This window comes from Lithobates pipiens, unplaced genomic scaffold (assembly GCF_037356315.1).
Source record: "Lithobates pipiens isolate NorthernLeopardFrog02 unplaced genomic scaffold, aLitPip1_a1.2 Scaffold_8, whole genome shotgun sequence".
NCBI lineage: Eukaryota > Metazoa > Chordata > Amphibia > Anura > Ranidae > Lithobates > Lithobates pipiens.
The window spans coordinates 606,879,410-606,907,122 of NW_027507903.1; the positions used below are offsets into that span (position 1 = coordinate 606,879,410).

General features: G+C 46.0%; 1 protein-coding gene across 1 annotated transcript; it reads left to right on the forward strand.

The window, feature by feature from the left end:
- Positions 1-1,595: 1,595 nt before the first annotated feature.
- Positions 1,596-27,713, forward strand: AURKB (aurora kinase B). Its single transcript, XM_077470602.1, has 8 exons — positions 1,596-1,779; positions 4,704-4,791; positions 5,151-5,217; positions 9,666-9,860; positions 12,031-12,169; positions 17,222-17,370; positions 18,639-18,813; positions 26,916-27,713. Exons 1-8 carry the CDS (start codon positions 1,744-1,746, stop codon positions 27,090-27,092), a joined length of 1,026 nt encoding a protein of 341 aa, XP_077326728.1. The 5' UTR covers positions 1,596-1,743; the 3' UTR covers positions 27,093-27,713.

The following is a 27,713-nucleotide window of genomic DNA, read 5'->3' on the forward strand; positions in this document are numbered from 1 at the left end:
TGGTGGGAATTTCCGACAACAGGCTCCCATCGAACATTTTCCATCGGAAAATCCTATCATGTGTAGGGGGGCATAATAGGAATAAAAGTGATATAAAAAAAAAAAAAGTAAAAATAAACAAAATTAAGTGAATTAAAATAACATAGAAAGAGAGAAACTGGGACTTTTAACATTTATTGAATTAAAAATACATATGTGAAAAAAGGATAAAACCACACTGAGTAAAATAAAAAAAAAAAAATTTAAACGCCCCTGTCCCCGGTAGCTCGCGCTCAGAAACGAACGCGTACGTAAGTCCCGCCCACATATGTAAACGCTGTTAAAAAAAAAACACATGTGAGGTATCGCCACGTGCGTTAGAGCACGAGCAACAATTCTAGCACTAGACCTCTTCTGTAACTCTGAACTGGCAACCTGTAAAAAAAGTCAAAGCATCGCCTATGGAGATTTTTAGGTACCGAAGTTTGGCGCCATTCCGTGAGTGTGCACAATTTTAAAGCGTGACATGTCGGGTATTTACTCGGCGTAACTTCACCTTTCACATTATACAAAAGAAAGCGGGCTAACTTTATGGTTTTGTTATTTTTTAATTCATGAAACTGTTTTTTTTTTTTTTCAAAAAAAAATGCGTTTGAAAAATGATTGCGCAAATACCGTGTGAGATAAAAAGTTGCAATGACCACCATTTTATTCCCTAGAGCGCCTGCTAAGAAAAAAAACAAACTATATATATATATATATATATATATATATATATATATATATATATATATATAAATAATATGTTTGGGGGTTCCGAGTAATTTTCTAGCAAAAAGAAAATTATTTTTTTACATGAGGGAGAGAAATGACAGAATATGCCCAGGAAGGAAGTGGTTAATGTTAACAAAAGACTTACAAATAAAGTTTGTTGACGAGCGAACATTGCTATCTCGTTACGGTTGTTGGTCACTGATTGTTTGTGTAACCAATCATTAGCCATTATAAGCCCAATCTCTGGCAACCCCTTATCGATGTTCACAAATGATGAACAAATAAAGTTTGTTGACAACCATGAGTGTGGTCTCTGGATGGCGACTGATTGGTTGCAAGAGTCCCAGAATGCTTTGCGCAGCAAATAAACACCAGAGATTTCCCATGAGCCACCTCGCCGGGGCAATCAATCTTGTTATCTCCTATGAGACCCGTGTTCTTATCACACTCCTTCGCTGTTCTCGTAGTTACGGTGCAGCCACACCCCCCTCCTCCTCCTCCTTAGTCAGCCAGATCAGAAGGTACCCGTTCCCGTACACCCCATCCCCGGCCCGGCCTCCATTTCGCTCGGCAGAGAAAATGGCGGCGCGGCTTTTTCTTTTTTTCTTGACCCCGCCCACCTGAGCCCAGTGACAGCGCCGACGTCACGTGCCCACCCTCGCTCTAATGGGAGGTCGCGGGCAAGGAGAAAGGCGGCTGGCCAATCGGAACGTTCCTTTGACTCGAAACCAATCGCGCTAGGCTGCAGGACACGGGGTTTAAACTGGTGCTGGCCAATGAGAGGACGAGGCTGTCGTGCCGCGGCCAATCGGGGAACGCGCAGGTAGGACACGTGACCGGCGAGAGGCGGCGGCGGTTGGGATTTTGAAATTGCAGAGTTGCGTTTGCGGGAGGATCAGGACGGCGATCAACTAACGGGAAGAGGTGGAGGAGGGGCGGTGATCGTTTTCGGGGGATTATTATCACCGGTGTCCTCTTCTGATCAGCAACATGTCCTACAAGGAGAACGTCAACCCCTTCTACAAGGTGAGTGAGTGCGGCACCCCGGAGCCGCCATACCGGGGGGAGAGACGTCTCCTCCTGTGTTATCCCAATCATCGGCCACTCTCCTGGCTTCTCACCACCGCCCAATCAGCGTCTAGCTTCAGCTTCTTCACTTCAACTTCATCTATGAAACCTGGAAGCTGATTGGCTGCCATGTAGAGCTCTGTACCAGAGGCTGCACTCTCCAGGGATTTCCTGGAGGCCCATGTCCTATACACCAGGACAAAGCGACCGGTGCGATTTTTGTGCACCGAGTGATCTCCGCCAACTGTATATTATACATATTTTCAGGAAAATATAGAATTATAGTGCAAACTTTTTTGTGTGTATATATTATGTATGTATGTATAAGTGCCAAGCATGTTTGGGTATTGTAGTAAATACATCCTTGAGTCTTCAAACTATGTGCACCTGTAATACCACCAATAAAAGCCAATGGTACTCCAATAGAAGAAAAAATCTTTTTTGGATGACGCTTTGAAGGGGTTTTTTTTTTTTGGGAGAGATGGGACGAAAATGGACAGCGTGTCCGTCTTCATCAGATCTCATCCGATCCCCCAGGACGGATGGCAAACGTATTGCCATATGTCTGATTGGATGACAGCGGACATGCTGACAGCCGTCGCTCCATAGACCCGCATGGAGTGTCCGTTCATTTCCATCATAAAAAATAAATAAAAAAACTGACCGGTCTATTCGTGTCTTTGGTCAAATCTGAGCCCTCCGTGGCGCGTTTGGCGTTATTTCTTAATGGCACCCCTGTGATTGTTGAGCAATCAATAGCGGCGAAAATCGCGAAGTCTGCTGTCACAGGTCCCAGAAGACAGCGGGGACCATTCAGAATGCACCTCGCACGTGAGCGGTAGGAAACGGGCTGTGAAGCCACAAGGCTTGGTAAGGATGTCGGCACCTGAAGCCGAGGGGACGGGTCAGCTTTGAGTGCCAATGTTGTGGGCTCTGTGGACAGGTAAGTGTCCTAATATTGAGGCCCCTTCCACACAGCAGCGGCGGTTTCAGGGCGCTTTGCAGGTACTAATTATTATTATTTATTTTTTTTAAGCACTAAAGCGCCCCAGCGTGAAAGGGGTCTAAAAATCAGAAGCTGCAGTATTTGCGGCGACTGAATTTTAATTTTTCCAGGCGGAACTCCAATTTAAACAGGGAAGTCTTGTGCTGCAATGATTGTTCTCACTCTGTGGCGATGTCACATGTGCGGTGGTTTACACCCGTGCACCCTGGTGGTGCGTTTGTTTGCTCATGTATGTGGGGCAACGTGGGTTACGGAGGTCTTCCTCCCCTGACTGCTATCACAAGGGGGTTAATAAACCTGCATATGATAACTTTGGGTAGGTGACGGATAATCTTTGTAGAGACCTTAGACCCCCCCCCCCCCCCGCCATTCACAGCATCCAACTGAGCACAGATCTGCTTGGTTAGATGTGTCCCCTGGCTGTACTGGCCAGGTGATGGTGGCTCTGTGCTATCACCTGGGGGGCTTAGTGGGAGGTATAGTGTCCCCGTCATTGGCATGTGTGGCGGGAGGCATAACGTAGCCTTCAGTGGGAGGCATAGTGTTGCCTGTCATTGGCATGTGTGGCGGGAGGCATAGTGTTCCCGTCGGCTCAGTGGGAGGTATAGTGTCCCCTCATTGGCATGTGGGGCAAGAGGCATAATCTACCTGTCAGTGGGAGGTATAATGTTCCCGTCAGGGGGGCTCAGTGGGAAGTATAGTGTTCCCATTGGCTCAGTGGGAGGTACAGTGTCCCCCCTCATTGGCATGTGTGGCGTGAGGCATAATGTACCCATCAGTGGGAGGTACAGTGTCCCCCTCATTGGCATGTGTGGCGGGAGGCATAATGTACCCATCAGTGGGAGGCATAGTGTTCCCGTTGGCTCAGTAGGAGGTATAGTGTCCCCTCATTGACGTGTGGCAGGAGGCATAATGTACCTGTCAGTAGGAGGCATTGTGTTCCCGTCATTGGCATGTGTGGCGGGAGGCATAATGTACCCGTCAGTGGGAGGTATAGTGTTCCCATCAGGGGGTGGCTCAGTGGGAGGGACAGTGTCCTCGCCATTTGCAATGGAGGCATAATGTACTTGTCCGTGGGAGGTATAGTGTCCCCTCATTGGCATGTGTGGTGGGAGGCCTAGCGTGGACTCCTGAAGGCCATATAAAGACAGGCAAAGGGCTGCAGTTTGGAGACCAATGAACTACAGCAGATTATTATTATATAATTTTTTTTTAAAGCGGGAGTCCACCGGGACTCCGCGTTTTTTTTTTTTTTTTTTTTTTTTTTTTTTTATTTTATTTTTATTTTTTTTAAAGCCAGCAGCTACAAATACTGCAGCTGCTGACTTTTAAATAGTGACACTTACCTGTCCAGCGCGCCCGCGATGTCGGCACCCGAAGCCGATCGCTCGCTCGGCTGCCGGGTCCCGCCGCCATCTTGGGTATGGGAATCAGGAAATGGAGCCTTTCGGCTTCATTTCCCGGTTCCCTACTGCGCGAGCCGCGCGGCGCAATCCAGACGGTCCCCGCTGCCTCTGGGAGCTGTGTGTTTCCCAGCAGGCAGCGGGGCACTTGCTGAAGGGGGCGGGCGCTTGCGGAACAGGGCGTAACGTGCGCCCCGTTCCGCAGAGAGCTAGCCCGGAAGTGGGTGCAGTTACCTGGATTATCCAGGTAACTGCACCCCCCTCCCCCCTGAAAGGTGCCGATTGTGGCGCCGGAGGGGGGGGGGGGATTCCGATGAGCGGAGGTCCATTTTAGGGTGGACCTCCGCTTTAACTGTGTGGAATCCCTGATGGGCATTATATAGAGGGCCGTCCTGTCGCCTGAGTTTACATCTGACCACATTGGCCGTGTTTTGTCTTGCTAGATTGTAATAAGCTGTCATTTTATTCCGCAGTTCACAACTCCGTCCAGTGCGTCAGCGGCGCAGAGGGTGGTGAGGAAAGAGCCGTGCCATTCGGCCACCAGCTCCACCAGCGGAGGAGGTATGCTGCATCCAATGCACACAATGGGTTCCTGTGGTTCTTCTAACCAATCATTTCTGATGTCCTGATACAAAATTAGAAACACACACACGCTTTCATGACGGGTTTACTTTAAAGCCAAACTCTAGTATATGGCTTTTCTGGCCATTTAATTCCTCTGAAATATTACCAAAATACAGGGAAGGGATTTAAAACTAGAAGAAGAAAAACGTAGTGGGGTTGTGCTTTAAAATACAGTATTCTTTCTTCCAGTATATTGTGTTCTGTAAATTTGCGGGGGGTGGGGTGTATGTTGGGGGGTGGTATGTTGTGCGGCTCTATGGCAGAGGTGTCACCGCCGTCTCTTCTTTCCTCCGCAGTGATGGCCGGCCGGGTGCCGGTAACTGAGAACCAGCCTGAGAGTCAGCTTGACAAACCAATAGAAAGGTGAGTCCGTCTAACTCTGTGACATTCCCATCTTTATACATCATAGAAATGCTGAACGGATCACAAGAAATCTGGTGCTAACCCCTTCGCCCTCCCCCACGTTATTTTATTACCTTTCTAGGTCAGATTCACATTTCCACATGCCAGGAACGCAAAATCGCACCCTTTCCTGACATGCAGAGAAATGCACAATCGTTTAACAGAAGTACAGAGGTGCCCCCTAATTGTTAGTGATACTAAACCCAGGAGCCTGCATTCACTATATCGGATCTCCCACAGTACATGGAAATTCAATTATTTTAATATAAACTGCTAATTACCTTTTCTCATCGGCAGTATATAGCAGTCTTGTGACTTCTATCAGTGTCTGGTTAAAGCTTGTAGGAGGAGTTTTCATTCTACTCTGACTGTCCTATAAGGCTACAGGGCCCCTGACCCTCTGATTGGCCCTGTACCGTTCACACACACACACTGCAAAAAAAAAAAAAAATTGTCTAGCAATACACGTGAAACTGAGCATGTGCAGAGTGCCCCAAGGCTCGGTACTATCAGCAGATGGATTGAGTACTGTGGAAGAAGGGGAGGATCAGAGCAGACAGGATCAAACAGCTTATTTACACAGTGCAGAAGTTTCACCCCTTAGGTTCCACAGTGAGTATAACAAGCATGCTTCACTGCATATACAGACTGGTATTACTGTTGTGGGTTTAGTAATGCTTTAACTTCACGGTACCGCACCTTTCAGAAGAGTCAGACTTCCTCCTGTGTTTCTTGTACATTCATTTTTAATTGCATGCCCTAGGTTTAGGAGATGTGTCTATGGGAATGTTTGACCGTTCTTCCAGATGTGCATTTGTGAGGTCAGGCACTGACATTGGACGAGAAGGCCTGGTTTGCAGTCTCCACTCTAATTCATCCCAAAGGTGTTCTATTGGGTTGTGGTCAGGACTCTGTACAGGCCAGTCAAGTTCCTCCACCCCAAACTTGCTCATACATGTCTTTATGGACCTTGCTTTGTGCACTGGTGTGCAGTCATGTTGGAACAGGAAGGGGCCATCCCCAAACTGTTCCCATAAATTGGGAGCATGAAATTGTCCAAAATGTGTTGGTATGATGATGCCCTAAGTGTTTTCTTCACTGGAACTAAGGGGCCAATCCATGAAAAACAACCCCCACACCATAATCTCCCCTCCACCAAATGATTTGGACCACTGCACAAAGCAAGGTCCATAAAGACATGGATGAGCGAGTTTGGGGTGGAGGAACTTGACTGGCCTGAACAGAGTCCTGACCTCAACCTGATAGAACAACTTTGGGATGAATTGGACTGCAAGCTAGGCCTTCTTGTCCAACATCAGTGCCTGACCTCACATATGCTCTTCTGGAAGAATGGTCACTGGTTTTAAAAGGTCCCCGCTCTCACCGAGCATACGTTTTCCCACAAACCCTGCAAAGTCTGTTTTGCTGCAAAAAAAAAAATGTGCACAAGGTACTTTACTGAAATGCCCCCTTTTTGTGTAGGCATCCAAAACCCCGGACACATTGCATATGATGTCAGCAGACTTGGAGCTATCGCCCCAAGTGATGCCACATAGTATTCCCCTTTATGCTTTCCCTGTCCAGTACATAACATTTGTATGGGGAGGAGCTGGGCCAGCAACGTCTTCTCTGGGAATGTCCAATTACTGTCAAGTCTATAATGTGGAGGGGGGGGGGGGGGGCGGAGGCTGTAATGGGGAATTGTTACTGCAGAAATCACATTTTCTAGTAAGTTCAATAATACATTGCAAGTGAATAGCAAATCATTTAGGCTCCATTCATGCTTGTGCGACTCTAAAGCCCCATACACACGATCGGACTTTGTACAAACTTTCCCGTGGACTTTTGTACAAAGGGCGTGGTCCACAAGTTTGTATTGCATACACACGATCGGAATTTTTGACAACAAACACGAACGTAGCGACGTCACAACGTACTGAGGCCACTTCAAAAGAGGACGTTCAATGACTCCAGCGCCACCTTTGGTCAACTTCTGTATTGTAGTCTGATCTTTTGCATTGGTTCTGAGCATGCGTGTTTGTACCTTGTACAAAAGTCCGATGCTTTTGCATACACACGGTCGGACTTTGCTCCATTGGACTTTTGTTGCCAGAAAGTTTGTCCGTTCGCACAGCCAACAAAAGTCCGATGAAAACAGAAAAAGTTTGTCCGATGGAGCGTACACACGGTCGGATGTTGCTCCAGAACAGCTAATTTGCATGTTTGTTGTCAAAAAGTCCAACCGTGTGTACGGGCCTTAAGTCGTGCTGACATTGGAGTGCAAGTGTGACGTAACTTGGATACGATTTTGGCTTTGATCAGAGAATGTACAACTTTTGCATTGTATAACGGGAACAACTTTCATGCAGCATTTGAGGGTTACCATTGAAGTCTGTGGCCCTCGAGTTGCATAAGCGTTTTGGACCAAAGTAGTGCATGAACTACTTTCATGTTGCTGCAACTTTTAACTGCTTGTCGCCAGCCCGCCATCAAATGCGAACGGTGCGGCTCTTGTTCTAGGACGCCGTCATATGACGGCATCCCAGAATGGCCGCTCTTGCGCGGCGGCCATGCCGTGTTGCTAGGACACGGCGCGACTCCGATCTCTGTGCGCGCCTCTAACCATGTGACCGGATGTGTCCAATCGCAGCCGATCACATGTAAACCTGGAGATGCCGGTAATTGGCTCTCCTTGCCTCACACTGACAGAGAGGAGAGCCGATCAGTGGCATCTCCTCGCAGGGGACATCTACGAATGTAATCGGGGCACTGATCATCAGTGCCCTGATTACAATCAAAAACAAGTCACAAATCGGTGCCCACCAATGCCAGCATACAGTGGCAGCAATCAGTGCCCATTAGTGATGCCAGCCGGTGTCCCACGATCTGTTCACAGCTGAAGAACGGGGAGAGGTAAGTGTAAACGAAGCTCTCCCCGTGCTTCATAGTGAGGCTGTCACTGATCGTCTGTTCCCTGTCATAGGGAACGACGACAGTGATGTTACACGCCAAGCCACGCCCCCCTACAGTAAGAAACACACATTAGGTCACACTTAACCCCTTCACTGCCCGCTAAGGTTAACCTCTTCACTGCCAGTGACATTTTTACGGTGATCAATGCAATTTTTAATTGCACTGTGTTAATGCCAATGATCCAAAAAAATGTGTCTAAATTGTCCGTGTCCGCCATAATGTTGCAGTCACAATAAAAATTGCTGATCGACATTAATAGTAAAAAAAATTAATAAAAATGCCATAAAACTATCCCCTATTTTGTAGATTCTATAACTTTTGCGCAAACCAATAAACGCTTATTGCAATTTATTTTGGGGGGGGGGATGTAGAAGAATACGATCGCCCCCAAACTATATATATATATATATATATATATATATATATATATATATATATATATATATATATATATTTAATATAAAAAAAAAAAATTTTGGTGGGGGGGATATTTATTATAGTAAAAAATGCTTTTTTTTTTTTTTTTTTTTTTTTTTTTTTTTTTTTTTTTTATAAATTTTTTTTCAAAATTGTCACTCTATTTTTTGGTTTATCGCGCAAAAAATAAAAACCGCAGGGGTGTTTCAATACCACCAAAAGAAAGCTCTTATTTGTGGACTAAAAAGAACGGCAATTTTGTTTGGGAGCCACGTCACACGACCGCACAATTGTCAGTTAAAGCGTCACAGTGCTGAATCGCAAAAAGGGGCCTGGTCCTTTAGCTGCAAAATGGTCTGGGGATTAAGTGGTTAAATACCACCAATAGCTTTGTTTTGAAGAAAATGATTAAAAAATATATAAATTTGACTGGGCACAGTGTTGCACGACTGCACAATTGTCGTTCAAAGCGCAACAGCGCTGATAAAATGGCCTGGGCAGGAAGGGGGGTGTAAATGCCTGGTAGGCAAGTGGTTAATGTTGCACATATATGAATGCTTATTATTGGAAAACATGGGGAATGACTTGTCATGAGACTTTCATGTCCACCTTTGCATAAGTTGCACAAGTGTGAATGGAGCCTTATGGAAAGGAAAACCACTAAAGGTGCACATTTTATATACTTGATCCTTCTGTTCTTGTACCTGCAAGTGGGTGACTGGGTCTCTTTAATCGGGTACAGCAACAGGGTAAAGGTTTAAGCCATATAAAGCTTCATGCACACTGGATGTTCTTGATGATGCTCTTGGGGGCATTTAGCTTTTCCCTTCTCTCCCACCCCACTTATTTCCTGCTTCTAAATGCCTCTGTGTCCATGCACACGGGGTTCAGGGGCAGGAGGGACCTACCACAAATGTTGATCCCGCCTATGGAGGTTCCCGTCTGACAGAAGTCAATCTAATTTATTTATTTTGTGGCACTGGATTATTATTTCCTTCCTCTATATTACCAATTTTTAGCCAGAAAAAGTTCTGTCTGAGCGACTTTCAGATTGGCCGTCCTCTGGGTAAAGGCAAGTTCGGGAACGTCTACCTGGCCCGTCACAAGGAGACCAAGTACATCCTGGCTCTGAAGGTCCTCTTCAAGTCCCAGCTGGAGAAGGAAGGGGTGGAACATCAACTGAGGAGGGAAATCGAGATCCAGTCTCATCTCAGGTACACTGGCAATCTTTCCTGATGGGGGAGATTTACTAAAACTGGAGCACCTGGAATCTGGTGTAGCTGTGCGTGGTAACCAATCACCTTCTAGCTTCTGCTTGTTCAATTAAGTTTTTGACAATATAATTGTAAAGCTGATTGAATTCCATGCAGAGCTGTGCCAGATTTTGCATGCTTTCGTTTTAATAAGTCTTCCCCCCTGTGACGAGCAGGATTTTCAAACTGCAAATCTATGTATTTCTAGACAAACAAGTGACTTCTGGATAATTGATGAAGGTGGTGGGATCTTTGTAGTGTAATAAAGTATGGGAGCTGCCATTAATGACCCCTCCTTTTGAGAATGTTAGTCCCCTGGATGTCATGCTGGGGGGTGTTTTTTTTTGTTTTGTTTTTTCCCCCCCCCACTTGCTTTAGGGGGCTGTACTGTGGCCAATGGGAGAAGAAAATGCCCTAGCCTCAGTGGGAACAAACATCCCATTTTTGGTATTGGGGGAATTATTATTGCTCCATCGTTGGTGTCGGTGGGGGGAATAGTACCTCATGGGCCAGACAAAGGCATGTAAAAGGCTGCGCTCGGCCCCCCAGTCCACAGTTTGGACACCACTGCTTTAGAGAGAAGATTTATGGAATGTATGCTTATTCTGGGTCTGTTAGGCTGGATTCACACCTGTGTATTTTTAGTGCATTTTGCAGATTTGCAGTACAGTCCATTTAACATGGTTTCCTATGAAACCACGTTCTGTAGCGCAAAAAGCACAAGAAATGCTTAGGTGTGAATCCAGCTTTGCTCTATTATTGAAACGTCGAGGGGACAGCAAATTTGCTTTTAATCACTTGCTGACCGCACTATAGCCGGAAGAAGGCGACAACCGCAGTCATCCAGTTCTGGGAGGGCTTCTATTGACGGCGTTTCATCTTCATATGGATACAGAATTGCATGAGAGCACAATTGTCATTTAATGTGTGAAAGCTGAAAAATTGGCCTGGGCAGGAAGGGGGTTGGTGTCCAATAGGCAACTGGTTAAAGAACTCCATGAGGTGATCAAATTGGAACAATAGCCCTATGTAGTTGGGCACAACTGCTAATGAGATTTTTGATTAACAGAGACATAAAGAAAACAAACTCCTATATGGCTGCAGCATTGGTCTGATGGCTGCAGGCTGTCCCCCACTGGCTCCAAGAGCTGAGCGATAACATGGCCACTGATCGCTCAATTCTTGGTTGGCTCTGGACAGGGAGATGATGACTGTTAGTCACTAGCTCTATGCTCTTCCCCCTTCAGTGCTCACTGGTGTGCTGGGGAGGGGGTGAAAGGAGCTGGCACAGGGTCTCATCAGAGTGCTAAGAGGGTGAGCCTACCAGTCGGGTATCTGGGTGGATCATGGTGTTGGTGCGATCCTTCCAGAGCCTGGAGCAGCTCAGTGGCGTCAGCTGACAGCGGGCTAATTCTGGTTCACAGGAGAGCTCAAGTAAGTTCACTCCTGTGACCCAGATGAAAAGTATGGACAAGAAAAGCTTTGGCCCCACTTATTAATAGAAAAATTTGTATAAAAATTATTATATATAATTATATATATATTTTTTTTTTTTTTACACTGCATCTTCCTTCCTTTTTGCTCTTTTCTGCCCACTGAGACTACAAATCTCATTATGTCCTGGGATTCGGAGTCTTGTGCAGTCCTTTTTTTTTTTTTTTTTTTTTTTTTTTTTTTTCCACTATAGGTGGCGCTCGACAGCAGTGGTATTGCATTTGGAGATGAAGTCAAGAGGAACTTCTGTGTTTTCCTGGGTCACTGGGGAAGCCATCCGATTGGATGTTGCTGCCCCATGTGATGCAGCCACCTTGGGTCAGGCAGTCTAAGGCCCTTGGCGTACATTTCTCGTGCAGGGACGAGTAGGGAAAGGATGGGACTCCCACTAATGGCTGATACGCCATCAGTTGTTGAGGACATGGCGGCCGGCTTATCAGCCTGCTCCTTAACAACCAGCTAGTCGCTGCTAAACGCAGGAACAAAAACGCTCAATTTGGGTACTATAATTTTTCGCTGTTCTGGCAGTGAAAGAGTTAAAGGCTTTGGAACACAAACATGCTGTAAACGTGTATATCGCTGTGTTTTTGGTGCACAAACCCATCTGATCATCTACTCCTTGTATATCCTTCCACAGGCATCCAAACATTCTCCGCTTACTGAACTACTTTCATGACCGCAAACGTATCTTCCTGATGCTGGAGTTCGCTGCACGGGGAGAGCTGTACAAGGAGCTGCAGAAATGCGGTCGCTTCGATGAGCAGAGGAGCGCCACGGTAAGCAAGTTGCTTGTAGTAATCCACCATGAGAGAAACCGAGGCAGCCATTGCTGACCTCACCTGAAAATGCTGTGGCTGCCTATTGCCAACTGACATGAATGTAGAGTCCAGGCAATACAAAACCTGGGTTGGTCTTCAGATCTCTGTGGGGTCCCAAGTCAATGTTGTTCATGAGGCCCCCCATTCGCCTGAGGGTAATTGGCTGCACTTGCGGACTAACCCAGTGTTTTTCAACCTTTTTCCAGTTGGGACGCTCTTGAAAGTATTTTCAGTCTTGAGTCACCGTTGTCCAAGGCTTGTTTCACATTGCAGTGTGTCGTGGAATGTGTGCAAAATCATTTTGGTTCCCAACAGACAAATGGCTCGGCTCTTTAGGGGTGCCTTTTGGTGCAGCGCAATAAAAAAAAAAAAAAAAAAGTCCTTTCCTGCGGATAGGGAAGCCCATTGAAATTTAATGGGGTGCCCTACACGCTGCAGGCATCCACATCTGACAGCCCTTCTCCCCCATGATCCCGCGGCACACCTGAGGACCTCTGGCAACACACCAGTTAGGAAAGGCTGGACTATGTTATGTGCCATAGAAATACATTAAGAAGTCTATTTTGTGATGGTGGGTCTGGAATTCTGGCTTAGGACATAAACCACCACTCCTGACCAGAGTGGGTGCTCTGCTGGCCATTAAGGTCCCCTCACTGTTTAAAACGTGTAGTTGAAAGTTATTTTCATAGCTGTTGATCCTCCCAGAAACCTTGACGGCTGATAACTTTCTGTGTGTTCTACTTCTGTGTTGTAATATTACCGTATTTCTTGGTGTATAACACGCGCCCCAAGTTTAGGAGGAAAGTGTAGCCTCCCTGGCGGTATTCCCCAGTCTGGCTCGGGATGAGATTTCATTACCATAAGTGGTATTCCCGAGCCAAACTCGGGATCCCATCGCAGGATCCATGTAGGGGGTTGCTTACCATGTCTCTATATTATTTGTTATATATATTTTCTCTCTGTATGTATATGGATTACAGGCCTACAATATAAAACGCCAAATTTCCATACAAAATTATTGTACCGCTTTCAGCACCTGAAGGTGGAGGTTAAGGAAAAACTTGCATTCAAATTCCCATCAATGCAGTCTTGTTAGTGTCCATTTGTTGCCTTGCCCGACTCTTTGCAGCATTTCCCAAGCATTCTATGATGGGGCGCAAAATATGACGCCACACCCTGTTTTAAATTTGGCGCCAATGGAGAGGAGCGAGCGGAGCCACGATACAGAAAGCCGAGCGTACTTTGGCTTTACTCGGTTCCTCTCGCAGTCCCGCCCACCTCCACTGATTGCGAGAGGAGTGCACGCCGCTGACATACAGAAAGCAGAGTGTACTTCGGCTAGTCTCTGCTCTGCTCACAGTTGGGAGCGGGACTGCAAGAGGAGCCGAGACTAGCCAAAGTACATTCGGCTTTCTGTATGTCGGCGGTGCTCGTTCCTCTCGCAATCGGTGGAGGTGGACGGGACTGCGACAGGAGCAGAGTAAAGCGGAGTGTACTTCGGATTAGTGTATCTCGGCTCCACTCGCTCATTTCCTTACAATCGGCCGGGATCGGCGTATACCGCGCACCCACGATTTTCCCCTGATTTTTAAGGGGGGGGGGGGGGGGTGCATGTTATACGCCGATTTTTAAATACGATGGTTACATTTTTCTTAATTATGTCCGAAGACTACAGAACTCCTTTGCACTGTTCTGGGGGAAAAAAGAATAGGGAGAGGTGTTTTGCAATCCAACTGTTATCTAAAGATACAGAATATGAGTGTGGTCACCCTAGGGCAGGAAGTGTTGGGCCCTATTCAATCCTTGGAGTCTTAGTGTGTGGTGGTTGTTCATTTGCGCCGATGCTTCGCTGCCCTTCAAGAGGTTTTGGTTCCTGCAAGGCAGAGTTTATGGTAATGTGACCAAAGGAATAAAGGTGTAAAAAAAATACTGCGCTGTGAAAAGATGTGTTCTACCCAGCTGCCAACACTACTGAAGACTACACAGTAACATACAAAAATTAAAATGAAAAAGTGTGGCGCTTAGGTGGCAACAAACCACATGAACCAGTAAGGCACTAATTTAAGCAAAGAAAATTACATACACTTCAAAAAAAAGAGAAATTATGTGTAAATTCCGTTGTATATTAAGAGATCTTACTCCCAGGTGGAAGAGTGCATGAACCTCATGCACACAAAAAGTTAAGGTAAATGAAATTAATTTAACATATACAGTCCATCAAGTGAACGTCTAACAGTCCTTGAAATGTGTAATATCAATCACAATTCCAAACTTGAGGTGACGTGAAAAAAGGTGAAATTCAACTTCTGATGTGTAGAATAATACCACCACCACCGTGATAAAGAAGGGGAGAGGAGGCTTACCAAATGACGTGGACTCAGAGGAAGGCTTACGCCTCTCGAGTCATATGGGCCTGTAGGTTAGCAAACCAGATAATCGTACATCTAGTATGTAATCTCCCGCAAGTCTTCAGGTCATGAAATCATCCGTAGCGATCCTCCTATAGTGCTCATCCCACGAAAATAGGGGGCTCAGGTATCAAAGACCATGGAAGTAGAAAACTAGCATAGCGTGATACCGTTTTAACATCCAATTTATTAAAAAATAATAATAAAATTACACTCACATTTGGTTCAATCGTAATAACATAGTCAGAAAGTAGCGATGTCTGTAAGGGGGTCCACCCGACGCGTTTCAACTAAACAGCCGTCCTCTACGGATGATTTCATGACCTGAAGACTTGCGGGAGATTACATACTAGATGTACGATTATCTGGTTTGCTTACCTACAGGCCCATATGACTCGAGAGGCGTAAGCCTTCCTCTGAGTCCACGTCATTTGGTAAGCCTCCTCTCCCCTTCTTTATCACGGTGGTGGTGGTATTATTCTACACATCAGAAGTTGAATTTCACCTTTTTTCACGTCACCTCAAGTTTGGAATTGTGATTGATATTACACATTTCAAGGACTGTTAGACGTTCACTTGATGGACTGTATATGTTAAATTAATTTCATTTACCTTAACTTTTTGTGTGCATGAGGTTCATGCACTCTTCCACCTGGGAGTAAGATCTCTTAATATACAACGGAATTTACACATAATTTCTCTTTTTTTTTTTTAAGTGTATGTAATTTTCTTTGCTTGAATTAGTGCCTTACTGGTTCATGTGGTTTGTTGCCACCTAAGCGCCACACTTTTTCATTTTAATTAGAGTTTATGGTAATGTGACCGCCTTAATTGGCCTTCATGGCGATCACATGATTGGAAAGCTCGCAAGAAGCAATTGGGAGCTTTTCATTAGCCGCCAGGAACTGTTCCGGGAGCACGCAGGGTGTGCACTCTCGGCACACCTGCGTCTTCTTATTTGTACGCACTTTTGGCACCTTTCAGTGGGGAGTGGATACCTGTCAAAATCGGGTATCTGCTCCCACTTCCGTGAAAGATTGCCAAGTCATTGTGCAGTGATCTACAAAACTTCTGGCCCCACCTGCCTTCTGGGAGACGCACAGGTCCCAGAAGACAGCGGAACCATTCAGAAAGCACTGCGCATGCGTGAGTCGCACTGTAGGTAATGGACTGTGAAGACGCAGTGCCGACACATACACCTGGAGTCGATGGATCAGCTTGGGGTGCCGCGGGCTCCTTGGACAGGTAAGTGTCCTTATATTGAAAGTCAGCAGCTACAGTATTTCTAGCTGCTGATTTTTCATTTTATTTTCCCCAGGCTGGAATTCCTCTTTAAAGTGATACTAAACACAGTTTCATTTGAATTGTCCCTTTCTGTATGTGGATGATGGCACTGTAATTTAATAACGTAAAATAACATCTATGTACACTTTTCCTAATCAATATACAGCTGTCACATGACCCAACTCTCTCCTAGCCTGTCTGCAGGGAAACCTAAGCAGGAGGAGCATTTGGGATACAGTGTAAAAATATCAAACTGTTTAATTTTTTTATACAAATATATATTTGAAATCCAATCTTTATTTTCTAGAAATAATCAGGTGTGAGTAGACTTCTGCCAGTCACAGGATGTGTCTTAGAATGAGAGGGAGGTGAAGTCTCCATCAATCTACATGTAATATTCAGCACCCATTGTGTTTAGCTGGTTAGTGGAAGGATGGAGTGGGCTGTCATTCACCACTGTCTATACACCCACGTGTGACTCTATAGTCACATGGGCTGCTCAGATGTTAGGCTGCTACACACTGTTTTTTTAATCTTGATTCATAGTGTGTATTAAGATAAATCTCCTTTTAACACCCTTCCCTGCCAGTGTTATACAATAATCCGTGCATTTTTATAGCACTGATCGCTGTATAAAAGTCACCGGTCCCAAAAAAAAAAAAGTGTCCGATCTGTCTGCAGTCCTGCTAAAAATTGCAGATCACCGCCATTATTAGTAAAATAATAAAGCCATAAATCTATCCCCTATTTTGTAGATGCGATAACTTTTACCCAAACCAATTAATATACGCTTATTGCGATTTTATTTTATTTTTTTCTCTTCCCAAGATTGTCGCTCCCTAAACTGCAGAGGTGATCAAATGCCACCAAAAGGCTCTATTTGTGGGGGAAAAGGACATCAATTTTGTTTGGGTACAACATCGCACGGTCGCTCTGTTGTCGCCTAAAAGCGATGCGGTGCCCTATTGCAAAAAATTGACCTGGTCAGGAAGTGGGTAGATCCTTCCGGGGCCTGAAGTGGTTAAATGAATGGCCTTGCAATGCACCAATACATCCAAAAATGGGCCGTCTTTTGCATGTGTTTTTTGGAGCCGAGGTGCTATTCAAAATGAATGGTACAACATTGCACTAATGCGAGTTTTATTAGGGGAAAATTTAAAGCAACAAAAGCCTGAAATATGAAATCTAATACAGCTGCCAAATTACATACATGCATGCATGCATACATACATACATACATACATACATACATACATACATAATGGCAGAGAGAAGTAATTTGTTCTGTATTCTATGAATTCTTCGTTTTCTTTTTCAGTGTATAGAGGAGCTTGCAGATGCTCTCCAATACTGCCATGAGAGGAAGGTTATCCATAGGGACATCAAACCGGAGAATCTTCTGGTGGGGTACAAGGGAGAGCTGAAGATTGCCGACTTTGGCTGGTCGGTTCACGCCCCCTCACTCAGGTATGTTCTGAGCCTGAAATATAGGGGCATACTGCTGGGCAGGGATTTGTGAGACTCTGCTATAGGATGAATACTGCTGGACAGTGACGGACTCGGAATATGAAGCATACTGCCGCTAGGGATTACGGACATTGGTATGTGAAGCATACTGCCAGGCAGGGATTACCGACACTGGCAGGGTGGATATATATCAATGATTTAAAAAAATTTTTTTATCATTTTATTTTAATAAAAAAATGCTTTTTGGAGTAAAAATCAGATGCATAATAATTTAGTTATTCCTGCTGCGGGTCAGAACAGTTGCTCTTTAAAAATTATGATTTAAATCAAATCCACCCGGACACCGGTATAGGAAGTGTACTGCCGGGCACGGATTACGAACACTGGTACGGGGAGCGTACTGCTGGGATATTAGGGGCACTGGTACGGGGAGCGTACTGCTGGGATATTAGGGGCACTGGTACGGGGAGCGTACTGCTGGGATATTAGGGGCACTGGTACGGGGAGCGTACTGCTGGAATATTAGGGGCACTGGTACGGGGAGCGTACTGCTGGGATATTAGGGGAACTGGTACGGGGAGCGTACTGCTGGGATATTAGGGGCACTGGTACGGGGAGCGTACTGCTGGGATATTAGGGGCACTGGTACGGGGAGCGTACTGCTGGGATATTAGGGGCACTGGTACGGGGAGCGTACTGCTGGGATATTAAGGGCACTGGTACGGGGAGCGTACTGCTGGGATATTAGGGCCACTGGTACGGGGAGCGTACTGCTGGGATATTAGGGCCACTGGTACGGGGAGCGTACTGCTGGGATATTAGGGGCACTGGTACGGGGAGCGTACTGCTGGGCAAGGGATATTGGGGGCACTGGTACAGGGAGCGTACTGCTGGGATATTGGGGGCACTGGTACGGGGAGCGTACTGCTGGGATATTGGGGGCACTGGTACGGGGAGCGTACTGCTGGGCAAGGGATATTAGGGGCACTGGTACGGAGAGCGTACTGCTGGGCAAGGGATATTAGGGGCACTGGTACGGAGAGCGTACTGCTGGGCAAGGGATATTAGGGGCACTGGTACGGAGAGCGTACTGCTGGGCAAGGGATATTAGGGGCACTGGTACGGAGAGCGTACTGCTGGGCAAGGGATATTAGGGGCACTGGTACGGTGCGCGAACTGCCGGGCAGGGATTACGGAACAGTGACTACTGAGACCAAAACAGGGTACATACTGTTGAGCAGTACTAAGTCCCTATTATACTGTTACAGGCGGCGCACTATGTGTGGCACACTGGACTATTTGCCACCAGAGATGGTGGAGGGGAGGACCCACGACGAGAAGGTGGACTTGTGGTGTGCCGGGGTTCTCTGTTACGAGCTCCTGGTCGGGTCGCCACCTTTCGAGAGCCCAACCCACACTGAGACACACCGCAGAATAATCAAGGTGAGCTGGTGAAGGGAATTTGGATTTGTAAAATCTAAGGATGTGTTGTCACTTTATTTGCACAATAAACTAGTGTTGTGCTTGGACTAGAAATTATCTGCACATTGAGTCCATAGCACTTATACAATGGTAGTGAAGAAAGGAAGCTGAATCTTGGGTAACCCTGCTTTCCACACCAGCGGGACACCAGAAGCTGAAAATAAATCAAAGGAAGACAGCGCATGGGCTCCTGGTGCAGTTAATGTAAAGTTTTTAAAAACAAAGGTAATCGCACTCAAATTTGAAGCTGGTTTAAGGCATTGTACTAGAGATGCACACCGCTACGTCAGCTGAAAATGGTGTCATCACCATTTTGCCGATAACTGAAAGATATTTATAAAGGTGCTGAAAACGCAGACAATTTTACTGTGCTTATGTTTTTCATAGGTCATGCAATTCAGAAACCTAACACGGGTGCATTATTGATGCGTTCTTGCTGCGTTTACTAAGGGGAGATTTTTTTTTTTTTATTTTTTTTTTTCCCCAAAAAAATGCAACAAGCAGGATTTTTAACACAGTGGAAGAACAGAGCAGTATGAAGACATAGAATTTAAAGTTCTGTAACTGGCAGCCCTCCAGCTGTTGCTAAACTACAAGTCCCATGAGGCATTGCAAGGCTGACCATTACAAGCATGACTCCCACAGGCAGAGGCATGATGGGACTTGTAGTTTTGCAACAGCTGGAGGGCTGCCAGTTTGAGACCTCTGATTTAAAGGGATGCATTATTTACTTGCACTAAAGAATGGGCAATAATGGCCGACAAATTCATATTAATTGAAATTCATGATATTACCTAAAGTCGAACAAAATATAATTCTATATTAAAAAATCTATTTGTTAAACGGTCGTCTTCAGTTTTTGGTCAAGTGCATCCTGCATTTTCGGTACCAAAATTTTCATTCTGTACACCACCTACATTGTACCCAAACTGTCCCAGTCCTGCTGATGGGAAATCTGATGCTGACCCACAGCACAGAGGGTCTTCACTGGCAGCTCCAGCTGCACTGTTACACCCTGATAAGCCGCATAGCTTGCAGGCCTGCTCCATGCACTGCTTGATAGAAGATGGGTAGCTGATAGCAGCCACCTTTACCCTCCCTATGGGGGGGGGGAGTCATAGCAGCCACCTTTTACCTTCCTTATTGGGGGGGGGGAGATCATAGCAGCCACCTTTACCCTTACAGTTTGTGCTTTTGAAGTGCTTACAGACGGATTTTACAAAGCATTTGTACAGTTTTGAGCAGCTTTGTGGAAGCATTTAACCAGCTTTCTCTTATATTCACCGACTGGCACAGCTTCTCTATTTAGAGGACTAGGCATTACATGTTAACATGTGATAATAAAACTAGAACTTTCTAGTTCCGCCCAAGGGGTGGTCCCTTAGCTGACAACCCCTCAGCATGCTACTGCAGCCTTCGTTTTAATTTGCCTAGTGAAGGAGAAGGACCTAGGAACCCTGACTGGCCCATCGGTCTGTATTGTTTCTATTTTTTATTTTATTTTTTTTCTGCAGAAGCTGTTTGCACAAGATGATCCTGTGATCTGCTATAAACAGCTGGCTGGGTGACAGGCTGGATACCCTTATCCTTGTAGTCTCCCTAGCCTGGCCAGCTAGCGTGTGCAGGTCGCAGCTACGTGCTAGGCTGGCCACAACATATCTCAGCTCCAGAGGTGGTCATGAACTTTTATGCTCTGGGGTGCGCACATATGACCGGGCTACTGATGTCTGCATCACAGTGTGCCGAGGCCAGCAGCCACCCTGTACTGATCAGAGAGTGGGTCTGTGATGGAATGTCTCCCAGCTCTTCAGGACTGGCAAGTACAGCTCTCCCTGCCTCTGTGGGGCTGGGCATTCCCTGGGAGGTCGATTTGGTGGTCCCTCTCTTCTCTCCCTGTCGCTATCTTCCCACCCTGTGGGGGATGCTGCTGAGCTGTGTGTGTGCCTTTACAGGGGCTCTCACCCCTTTGGGGGCTGCGCTGGCTGGCTGGCTGTGTCCGGTGATGTGTGTGTGTGTGTGTGGTGTGTTTTTTTTTTTTTTTTTTTATATTTCCCTGGAGGTGCCTGCGAGGCTGTGTCTGTGATCTCTGCAGTGCTGATCACTGCCATTTTCAGTCACTGTACCTCATGGTTTTTCAGTGTCAGTGGCCATCTTGGGTATGGGCAAGGGGCAGCATGCTCTCCTGTTTCTTGGCGGCTATTTTCCCTGTGGTTTTGTCCTTTATACTGGACACCCAGCGGCCATTTTCTCAAAGCACGTTTTTCAGCATTCTCTAGAGACAGCATGTGTCCCTGTAGGCCGGCGGCCATTTTCTCAGCGCTTTATGTCCTTATGCTGGATGCTTGGCAGCCATTTTCTTTGAGCCCAAGCACATTGCAGAGCGGTTTCAGCCCCATAAGCAGCAGCTTTGAATGAGACAGAGCGAATTCCTCTGCACCTGGGAGCTGTCAGAACACGGGCACTACTTGCTGGACAGCGCAGAATCTGTCAGGGCGGCGAGTCCTGCGGGAAAGAGCCCCTCAGCCAGCAGCAGTAAGGAGGATGGGACAATCACTGAACTAAGTCCCCCAACAGGTGGCAGATAGGGTATGGTCAGAATGGCTTCAGAAACGGGTGTTTCTTCCCCCGAAATTAAGGCAATTGCAACCGGTTCGCCTGCAGAATGTGCAGTGCCCCTGGGCGCCTTGTCGGCGGTCCTCAATTTGTTTATTGCCAAGATGGAGGCGGTGCGTGAGCTCAAGGTGCTATAAAGCGTCCACCCGGAGCTTCGAGCCAATGTCCCCAGCCCGACATGGATGGCTTCTGAAGGACAAAAGTGTCCCTGGAACCACAAGCCTGCGAGCAAAGGTGCTACCGCACGGGGGGTCGCCTTCGGGAGTTTGCAGCCCGGTGGTCCTCTCGGCTGTCCGACCAATGGGTCTGCGATCTGATTTCCTCCGGCTACAGGATGGAGTTCCTCTCTTGGCCGCAAAACAGATTCTTCCCCTCCAACATACCTGTACTCCCAGAAAAATTTAAAATTACTGCGCTCCTAATCTAAAAAAGAATAATTCACCTAACTTCATATAGCTGCAGCTACCAAGATGTGATGCACATCCAAAATATCAGTAAACGCAAAAATGTGTAGCTGCGCTATCTAAATGCTCCCACCCGGCTGAATCGGAATTACTGATGTTATCACAACATACAAACCATCACCATGATAGATAAATTAAATAAAAATAAGTGACTGTTTTCCCAAATTTATTCATCAACATATAGAAAGAGTAATAAAGTATTACACTAAATTCATGAATGTTACTAATAGTGAACGATAAGAGTAGAGAAATGGTGAATAAATAAAAAATTGCACAAATTGATAAACAATACTGATATGTGACAAACAATGAGGGTGAAAAAAGATGACTGAATCAATCTAAAAAAGGGCACCAATACATAAAAAAAGTGAAACAGTAACCCACAACCCAAAGTGAAACAGTCCACATAAAAGTCCTTTCAGTGAGAGGAATGTCTCCTTCAAATGATATCAAACGTGTAATCCTCCTTCACCAACAAACTGTGCTGATCACCAATAAAAATGCATGCTTACCAGAGGGAAGCCTGTAAATCATGGGTCTTCAAACTACGGCCCTCCAGTTGTTCAGGAACTACAATTCCCATCATGCTTAGTCATGTCTGTGAATGCCAGAGTTTTACAATGCCTCATGGGATGTGTAGTTTCGCAACAGCTGGAGGGCCGTAGTTTGAGGATCCCTGCTGTAAATGCTCGCTAAATATGCAACTGGGTCTGCTGGATGGCTCGCAAAATCCCCACCAATTCTGACTGGAACCTCTCCTGGGGAAACTCGCATGTACGTAGATGGTAACTCCAAATGGTGAAGATCTCAGAAGCGGGCAGGTTACATTTTAATTGTGGGCATCTGAAGCCCTCCTGTGTTTATTTCCTGGCTTTCTGTGGAGCTGACTACCCAACATGCACCTCCAGATCTTGCACATTCTCAGTAATACCCGTACTCCTGGCTCGCCGGGAGGCACTCTTGGGGGGCGGTAAGAGCTGCTGACTCGTGGGGTGATAGTACCTGTTCTGGAATCGGAACATTTCCAAGGGTTCTACTCAAACTGTAAGTAGTCTACAAGAAGGAAGGGGTACGTCCAATCTTGGACCTAAAAGCCCTCAATCACTTTGTAAAAGTACAGGGGTTCAGAATGGAATCAGTTCACTCCGTAGTCGCTGCACTCCATCAAGGGGACTCCTTGGCGTCTTTGGACATCCAGGATGCGTACCTGCACATACCCATATGCCTTCAGCATCAGATTTCTGCGATTTGCAGTCGGGAAAGCCCACTACCAGTTTGTGGCTCTTGCCTTTTGGTTTGGCCCCCCAAGTCTTTACCAAGGTATTCGCTCCTGTTTTGGTGCTGCTGCTGCGACAACGTGGGATTGCGATCGTGGGTTACCTAGACAATCTCCTCCTGAGAGCATCTGCCACCTCCAGAGTTAGGAGGCGATCACCATGCAGACCCTGCAGGAATTTGGGTGGCTATTGAACCTAAAGAAGTCGATGATCATTCTGATTCAGCGTTTTTGGAGTACCTAGGCTTGTTGCTGGACTCCATGGAAGCGAGAGTGTTTCTCCCTTCAGACAAGCTGCAGACTCTCAGAGCTGCTGTCAAACTGCTGATGAACCGCAAGTGGTTGTCGCTACGCTTCTGCATGCGAGTCCTGGGACTCGAGGTGGCCTCCTTTCGAGGCAGTACCATATGCCCAGTTCCACACCAGAGTCCTGCAGAAGGAGATTTTGACAAAATGGGACAAATCTCCGTTGTCCCCGGATCGACAGATGTTAGTGGTGTTAGCGGCGATTCAGAAACCACCATTTGAATATATCAGATTCCCCTGTTGACTCTTTCCCAGAAAGTGGCGGCCTTGTCTTGCAATTCGCCCTATCTGGTTATCCACAGGATAGGGTGGTGTTGCGTCCGCAACCGTCTTTTCTGCCAAAGGTGTTTTTGGCGTTCCACATCAATGAATCATTGTGTTTCCATCTGTGTGTCCTAAGCCAACACATCCTAAGGAGGTGGCCCTCCATTCCCTGGACGTGGTTCGGGCTCTGTGGGGTATTTGTCACGGCTCCCTTCCAGAAATCAAACTCCTTGTTTGTTTTTGGTGACTGGTCTAAAGGCATGGCGGTCTCGACGGCCACTTTTTTTTTTTTTTTTTTTTTCCAGGTGGATTAGACAGATTATAGTACAAGCCTACGCCTTGAAGGGCCAGGTGCCCCCTTTCCGGTCACAGCCCATGCTACAAGGACAATCGGAACGTCTTGGACCTTCCGACATCAATTGTCTGTCACTCAAGTGTGTAAAGGGGCGACTTGGTCATCACTTTTACAAGGTAGATGTCAGTGAATCGGCGGCTGCCTGTTTTGGCTGCAAAGTTTTGCAGGCGGCTGGTATAATGGCAATTGCACATACAATATTTTTTTTACCTATTTTTTATTTTTTTTTTGCTTTTTGCCACTGCTTGGGGACATCCCAATAGTCTAAAGAGAGAAGCTTTCAGTCGGTGAAATATAAGAGAAAATATAATTTTTTTTTTTTCTTTTTGTACTCTCCATAAAAACCTTTTCTCTGTAATTCACCGTCTGACACAGCACCCACCCCTCATATTTTTCTTTATGTTATACTGCTTGTTGTTGATGCACTGAGGCTGCAGTAGCATGCTGAGGCATTTCTACCCAAGGGCAGAACTAGAACATGTAATGCCTAGTCCTCTCATGAAGGTGGCGTAACAACCCAATGGTCTAAAGAGAAGCTGTGTCTCTTGGTGAATTATAGAGAAAAGGATTTTACTTTTTGTTTACATTGCAAAAATAAAAATGTATTTATTTGATTTCTACAGAGGCCCTAGAGAATAAAATGGTGGGTTTTGCAATTTCATGTTGCACAACATTTGCGCAAATACTGTGACATAAAATTGCAAAACCCACCATTTTTATTTTTTTTTCTCTCTAGGGTAGTGATGGCGAACCTTGGCACCCCAGATGTGTTGGAATTACATTTCCCATGATGCTCAACTACACTGCAGAGTTGCATGAGCATCATGGGAAATGTAGTTCCAAAACATCTGGGGTGCCAATGTTTGCCGTCACTGCTCTAGGTCCTCTGCTATAGATAGAGATAGAGAATTGTACATGTTTGGGTGTTCTAGCTTTCTAACAAAAAAAGGTGTTACGCTGAGTAAATAGATTCTGAACACAGCACGCTTCAAAATTGCAAACGCCCATGCCACAAACTAAATTCTACTATACAATAATGCTTTAGACACCTTTTACAGGTTACCACTTAAGCTTTACACAGGAGGTCTGGTGCTAGAATTGTTGCCAGTGATCTGATGTTCACAATTATACCTCACATGTGGGACAAATGGGATCACCATAATTGTCCCAAGGAATGCAAACCTGCTTTTGTGACAGGTCCTCTTTATGGAGAGATGTGGGGTCTTTGTGTGGCTCTTCGGTCATCCGGCTGATCGATTGGGACTTTTGGTGGGACAGGAGATCCCAGTAAAGCCATTAGGAGGGAGGGTTCTTGTATAAAGCAATACAGCGGCTAGTTTGCAGCTACGATTGCTTTTATTTTACAAAAGAGCGGACTGCCGACTCTAAAGAAAAAAATAAAAAAGTTTTGGGAGCTGCAGCCATCATTCTGGTATAACCACTCGTACGTCACTGGTCGTCTCCCTTCAGATCTACTTTGAGGATATTGACCTCTTCGTGCTGAGCCAGTGCAAACATACACACCGTACCTTGGTGCAGTGCAATAGAGCTGTGCCGAGAGCGTGCTCCTGGCACAGTTACTGGCGGCTAACTGAAAGCTCTCTGCTGCAATCGGAAGCTTTTCTGATTATATGACCACCAATCATGGCGGTCACATGACTATAAGCCCGACCTACCAGCATTCTGCAAACCTAAAGGGCCAGCAGGCGCTGGCTCAAAGGGGTTAAACACAGATTTTAATGGGGAGTGTGTGGTGTCACTGATCTGCCAGCAGGCATAAAGGACTGATCTCTGGAAGCGGTGCCTACAAGTCTGAATCAAAGCAATGGGACTTCAGGCCTTTTCAGAAGATCAATCAAACCAAATAAGGGTATAGAAGCAACCCGAGGGTGCTGGCTTTAAAAAGATTCAGCCTTCCCCTTCTATCTTGCACAGTTGCACCAGCTCCTCTCCTACTGAAATGGCTTGCTCTGATTTCACTGTACACTGTGAGCTTCTCACAATGTGCATTAGATGCTGCAGCAAATCAGCTTGCCTCATGTCCTGGCTGGAGGACGCCCAGCATCCTTTTCCACTCCAGTCTGACTCTGGCCCACCACCTTCATTGATTGGATTTCAGTTATGTAGGGTTAGCATCACATGTGGGTGTTGTCTTGGGTGGTTTACATACAAATGCAGCCTGCCTAGGAGCGCCCAGGCTGGCATCCACCCATCAAGGCTTTTTTGATATTTGCAAAACTATAGATACTTGTGCCTTTGCCCCAGAGCTTGGAGTGGCAGGTCATGTACTAGGTATGTGAGCTGGCGCAGTGCGGCTGCATTGTCACATTAAATGTACAGTGGGCGGTCCACAAGGGATTAATACATAATGTAATTTCGTAAGTGCGGTGTAAGCACCTACATTTGACTTGATATTTCTCTTGCCATGCTGTGTACAGCAGGGCTTGGACGCATAGAGGGAGAAGCAACACAAGAAGCTGATTGGCAGCACTCCTGTGGTAATGTGCTAATGCTAGTAGGAGAGGGCAGATGCAAGAGCTTATCCTGCTGCTTCTCCTTTCACTGTGCAGTCACAGGCTGGGGGAGGGACAAGATCTGCCGGTTTTAGGTGCAGCAGAGAAAGATCCGATTTACTAGACGGGGCTGTGTAAAAGTTAAGACTGAATGGACAGAAATACAAATCCCTTGGTCAGGTACAGTTGCTCCTGTATAATTATTAGTTTGCCTGCAGTTGACTTTCTGCTGATCCTATAAGTATATAACATTCTTTTCTGCCTCCTCCTAGGTTGACCTACGGTTTCCTTCCTTCCTATCCGAAGGATCCAAAGACCTCATCGGCAAGCTCTTAAAATACAACCCGTTACACCGCCTGCCACTCAAAGGCGTCATGGAACACCCGTGGGTGCGTGCCAACTCTCGTCGGATTATGCCCCCAAGCTTTGACTCCGTTGTGGCCAAATAGCCCCCCGTCAGTGATGTGTACATTCTCATACCTGTAACCTGGTCACATGACACAACTCGGCTCCTGACTTCCATCAAATGTATATACTGTTGAATGGAGCGCTCTGATGGGTTGTGGGGTGTGCTGCACATATTACGTGTATATGAGTTGGGGTAATATGGGGCCAGCTATTCATGTTTATAGGGAAAAGATGGTGTGCTGTATAATACTCTGGATATTTATATATATTGGGCGCGCAAGTGTTTTTTTGTTTTTTTTTATCGGTGAATGAGCAGAATGATTGCTGGAACAAGTCTAACACCTTGCTGGCTTGTGACTGCTGCAGAACTACATATCCCAGCAAGCCCTGGTGGCATCTGGCTGTTAACACACTGGGATCAGTTGTTCTCCAGCTCAAGGGGTGGAGAGAACTAAAGACCTTTTTACATGCAAAGCCAAGTGAATTCTCTTTTTTATTTTTCCAATGTGAGTTTTTCAAGCTTGAATCTCCTCCTTTTTTCTGTATCTTTAATAGGTTTTGTCTTGTTTTTAGTGTTCTGGTTCTGGGGCACTGTGTATTACCTTTTTACTGTCACATGTAATGTTTTTTTGGTTTTGTAAATAAAATCATATGTTTTTTTT

Bases quoted from the DNA above. Each gene is read 5' to 3' on its own strand.
- AURKB (XM_077470602.1), top strand. From the start codon at position 1,744: ATGTCCTACAAGGAGAACGTCAACCCCTTCTACAAG. The intron at 4,792-5,150 runs GTATGCTGCATC...TTTCCTCCGCAG, and splicing joins CAGCTCCACCAGCGGAGGAG to TGATGGCCGGCCGGGTGCCG. The intron at 17,371-18,638 runs GTATGTTCTGAG...ATACTGTTACAG, and splicing joins GTTCACGCCCCCTCACTCAG to GCGGCGCACTATGTGTGGCA.